At 52.6% G+C, this 4506-nt stretch overlaps 1 protein-coding gene across 1 annotated transcript in view; it reads left to right on the top strand.

Moving 5' to 3' along the window:
• Nucleotides 1-3683: 3683 nt before the first annotated feature.
• The window catches only part of LOC104516857 (RNA-binding protein 6-like), a gene marked incomplete at its 3' end in the record, with an annotated part of 5455 nt that continues 4632 nt past the window's right edge, over nucleotides 3684-4506 (top strand). The window contains exon 1 of the mRNA XM_010161335.1: nucleotides 3684-3755. Within this exon, the coding sequence (XP_010159637.1) occupies nucleotides 3684-3755 (72 nt within the window). The remainder of the gene's footprint in view (nucleotides 3756-4506) is intronic.

The raw sequence follows: 4506 nt of genomic DNA, 5'->3' as shown, positions 1-4506 counted from the left end.
TCCTGCTGGCGTAGCTGCCTTGTGGTGGTTGGTATGAAGGTGCCATCCCGCTGCCCCTTGCCAGCCCGTGGACAAAGCAGGTCAAAGCAATTTCCCTTTCCTGCTCTGGTTACTGTGTCTCTGCTGTTGTGGGAGGTAGCAAAGCCTCCTCTGCCTGGTTCCTCTGCAGCAAACCCGCAGCTGCGTAGCCCCGTGCTAGAGCAGGGCACAGGCCGCTTCCCTTCCATGGCAAAGCTCCAGCTAACTGAACTGGGAGACTTTCTCCCTCTTCCACCCTGTTTCACTTGCTACACCTTTAGGAACCAGAGCTTTAAGCCCTTTCTATGTCTCTGAGCGATCTTCATGTGCTGGGCACCTTGGTCACTTACCCCCTTGTCTCAACAGGGAACTCTTTCCATCGGTGGCAAAGAAGTGACCCTTGAGTACACTCCGTGCCCAGAGTTTTGGCGCTGCAAACGTGTAAGTATGTGACCAGAGAGCTGTGCTGTGCTTCCCCCACTGGCTGTCACCGCAGTGGCAGCCGGGAGGAGCGTTAGATACTTTCTCAGTGCCTGAAGATCCTTAAGACTGATACCTGCCCTAAAGCTCTTCCCTCTTCTGAACTTCTGTGGTTTTCCCTACCTTGGTTTTGGTACCATCTATGAGTGCATGTTGCTTTGGCGCAGGCAGCACGTGTTTTATGCGCACAGCAGTTTTATCCCTATGCAGTGCTTCCCTTTTAACGTGAAAAAATAGCATGTGGATCCTTTCTCCTTAAAAACCAACATGAGACAGTGATCCTGTCAACCAGAATGGAACAGGCTTTCGCTCAGGTTCACGTGTGTAACCACAAGTGTCTCCGTTGCCCAGGTAAGCAGAGCTTTCCCCGGTGTAACGGTGCAAACTCACGCAAGAACCTGTGCTCTAGATTTGAGCGTGGGAAGTGCAGCAGGGACAGAAGCATGGAAATGAGTGTGAGTCCAGGCAGCGGGCAGTACTGGAACTAGCCCATTTCTGGGGAGGTGCAGTTGCCCGAGGGTCAGTTCTGCTCCTGTGCCCTTCCTGTGGCTCTCCCAGAGCGGGCGCTTTCAGCCGCGATGGGCTGGGCAGGAGTGCTGGAGCAAAGGGCAGGGCTGGTGCCTGCATTCCCACGGACTGCACAGTTTGCAGCGGGGTGGGAAGGGATCAGTTCCAGTTAGATGCCCTCCTTGGCCACTGGGTCACACTGGGCTACAAAGACCCTCACCCAATCTACCTGGGTGCTCTCCAGCTGCCCGCAGCATTGCTGGGTGCCTCGTCTGTGCTCGCAGTGCTCCAGCAATCTAGTGGCGACAGAAGTGTCGGGCGGTGGTTTCACAACAGCTCCGGGTGCACGGAGAAGTAGCTGGAGCGTACGTCCCTGCTGTTGCTGTGCGTAGGCATGGCCTGAAAGAGCTTCCTTGTGCCCCAGAGCATTTGCAAGGCTTCAGTTAGAGGGAAGAAAATGGTTTGGAGGAGAAGCAGTGCGTTTACAATGAGCTTGAAGAGGAAGTTAGGAATGCTGTGTTCAGAGGGTGCTGTGGAGACGGGCACATGGCTCTTTCCACGGTGCTCTGGTGGGATAACAATCCGAGCCTGTAGAGCTCTCTCTCTGGCTAGCAGGCACCTCTTCTTTGACTCCCTGTGCAGCAGATCTGCAGGTTAGCTGCGGTAAGGACTCTGTCACTGCTTTGGGGGTGAGTTGGGTTTAGAGGACACAAAGGTAACTTTGGATCCTTTGGAACAACAGGGTGGCTAGCAGTATGATGCCTAGCATGGAGCTTTTGGTCCTGCCTCACTTGAGGAGGGGAGGAAGGGTCCCGTCTCAAGGACTAGTGAAGTATCTCCACAGTGTGAGATCTGTGCTCAGAAGTTGTGTGAAAACCCTGTTCCCAAGGCAATCCCAGTCATGAGCCGTGTGAGCATTTCTCTTCGGCTCCAGCCCAGGTTCCTGCTGCCATTACTCATCCTGGCTCTCAAGCTTTCCCTGTAACTTTTCCGTGGCCGTTACTTTCTGAAAGCACTGCAGGGTCTGGCCTTCTGGAGTAGGTTGTACCTACAAAACATGACTTCCTCACGCTGTGCATCTTCCATTGCAGTGTAAGGTGTGTACTGTGGGCTACAGATCTTCCTGCTCCTATTGCAAGCTCCCGAGAGATGGTGAGTATGTCATGTTCCCTGTGCTGGCTTGGTTAAAAGTTTCCTCTGCCCTGACAAGTAAGTTTCTCTTCTGGCTTCCCCGTGGCATCCCTCTTGGGAGCCTAGCTGAGCACGGTGTAGGAGGATTATTAGTTTGGCTTCATTTAGACCCTTTTCCCTACCCACATTAAAGATGTGGGTGTCCCTGCCCATGGCAGGGGGGTTGGAACTAGATGATCTTTAAGGTCCCTTCCAACCCAAACCATTCTATGATTCTATGATTCTATGTGATGTGTGGATGTGTATCTGCCAGGTGCTCTGTTCTTGTGGGGCTTGGTGGAGAGGTGTCTTATTGCACAAAGCCTTTCCTTCCTACTGCTTTGGCATTCTCCCTCATCCGCGGAGCTGCAGGCCGTGTGTCCTCCAGGACTGCGAGCTGGTGCTGCTGGCCGTGGGTGAGATGGCTGCCCCTCAGCCTGCCATCCCTGGGAGATGCAGCTGCGTGCTTTTAGCCTGACTCTGTTGAGGCCCTCAGATTAGAGGTGGATCCAGGATCTCAGTGGCTGAACTCATCTTGTTGGCTGCAAGACATGCATGGGAAGGAGTTCTGCTCCTCCTCACATCACCTTTTTGGGGCAGGATGGCACGAGAACCAAAACACGCTCCTTTGAGGAACTGATTTCTTTGGGATGAGCAGGTATTCCAGGCACTCCGTACCTTCGAGCAGACTTCTCATGTTTTGCATTTCTCACCCGCATACCCTAGGCAGAAGGGCATTAAAATAGCTGCCGGTGCAGAGCTCCTTATTTACTGAAGCACTGTCCCTGTGGCTGTGCTGTCCTTGCACCGTGGCTCCTCCGTCAGTGTTACGAAGGCAGATTTCACGTAGCTGGCCCAACACATCTGTGAACTGTCATAAAACTGCCGAGAAGCAAATTAAACAGAGCCTTTAAGATGCTGTGAAGGCAGATTGCGGTGCATGCTCCTTACTGACTTGGTTTGGTTGATTGTGAGAGCGTGTGTAATAAGGTAGCCTCTCTGTGGCTGTCCTTTAATTGCCATTGAAACAACTCTCTCGACATAAACAGGCGTTACTGCAGCTTTGCGTGAGTTCTTGTGTGCTTTGTGACCAATGGTCTTGAAATGGATTTTAATATGCCTCTCTTGCAGGGAGCAGAACAGGCCCAGAGTCCAGAGGTGGTGCTGAGGGGGAGGACACGTCAGCTGAGCAAGAACTCAGTAAGAGAACTGCGCACTCCATCTCCGGGGTCGGGCTCACGTCTGTGTGATTTGCATAGACAGTTTTCACAGCTGCACATGCAGGCTGGTTTTATGTCCAAAACTGACACGAGGTTCTGCTCATGAAGTGGAGCCAAAACTGCATGCTGCAAACTGCAGACAAATCAGTAGGGGCCTGTCCAGCGCGAGCTGACAGCCAGGCAAGTCAGTGTGCAGCTCTCCCGACATTTACGTGCAAAAAGGCCGTGTGTTGTGCTGTGCTGCCTGCTGCCCGAGCACAACGAGAGCGGGGAGGCGCTCAGCGGGTCATGGAGGGGCGCACCTTCGTGGTGCCAAGCCTTGCACTCCCATTTCTGTGTGGGAAGAGGCTTCGGCAGCAGGTACAGGGCTGGTGATGTCTGACTTTGCAGTCCCACATCTTTGGCTTCCCTTTCCAACAGCTTTAGAAGCTCAGGTAGGTATCTCTTTTGAAGTGAAGCCATATGCTTCAGAGGCCTGCAAGCACAGAAACTTGATGGGATTTATCTCTGTATCGCATAGCTAGGCTGGGGGGCAGGGTGTTTCCCCCTAAGACCTGCCTCAGCTGTGGTGAGTAGGCACCTGATAAAAATCAGCAATTGTATTCTGATGCATTTCACTCAGTGATCACAGGCGTCTGCACCCGGTTACCTCTAGCACAGAGGGAAGGTGACAGTTACCAGTAGATACTGCTCAGCTATGGGTGTTCCAGAATTCATCAGGTGTAGGAAGGTTATTACTGCCATGGAGATGGGAGGAACACAGCTAAACCCATCCTGATTCACATTTGCCCAACAAGAGCCAGTCCTTAAATGAGGCCAAAACCCCTCGTCTCTGACAGGAGGGGTCAGGTAAAGGAGCCCAATGGGAAATAAGGATGAGCAGTATCTAGCTTGTCCCTCGCACACCTTCTGTCCACAGTGTTAAGATGTGGGATACGCAAAGGGCAGAAGAGGTTAGCCTTATATAAGGGCTGCTGCTGCGGTGGCCAGAAAAGAGCAGAAGTGAACTATATGCTGAAACACTGTGTGTGGAACCAGTGCATTTCTGCTTTCTCATAGCAGAGACAAAGCTTGAAAAACCTGAGCAAGAGTTATCAGGACAACCAGGATC

This window comes from Eurypyga helias, unplaced genomic scaffold (assembly GCF_000690775.1).
Source record: "Eurypyga helias isolate BGI_N326 unplaced genomic scaffold, ASM69077v1 scaffold41891, whole genome shotgun sequence".
Classification (NCBI taxonomy): Eukaryota; Metazoa; Chordata; class Aves; order Eurypygiformes; family Eurypygidae; genus Eurypyga; species Eurypyga helias.
The sequence above is the reverse complement of the archived record's forward strand: the minus strand, read 5'-3'. Positions and strand labels throughout refer to the sequence as shown.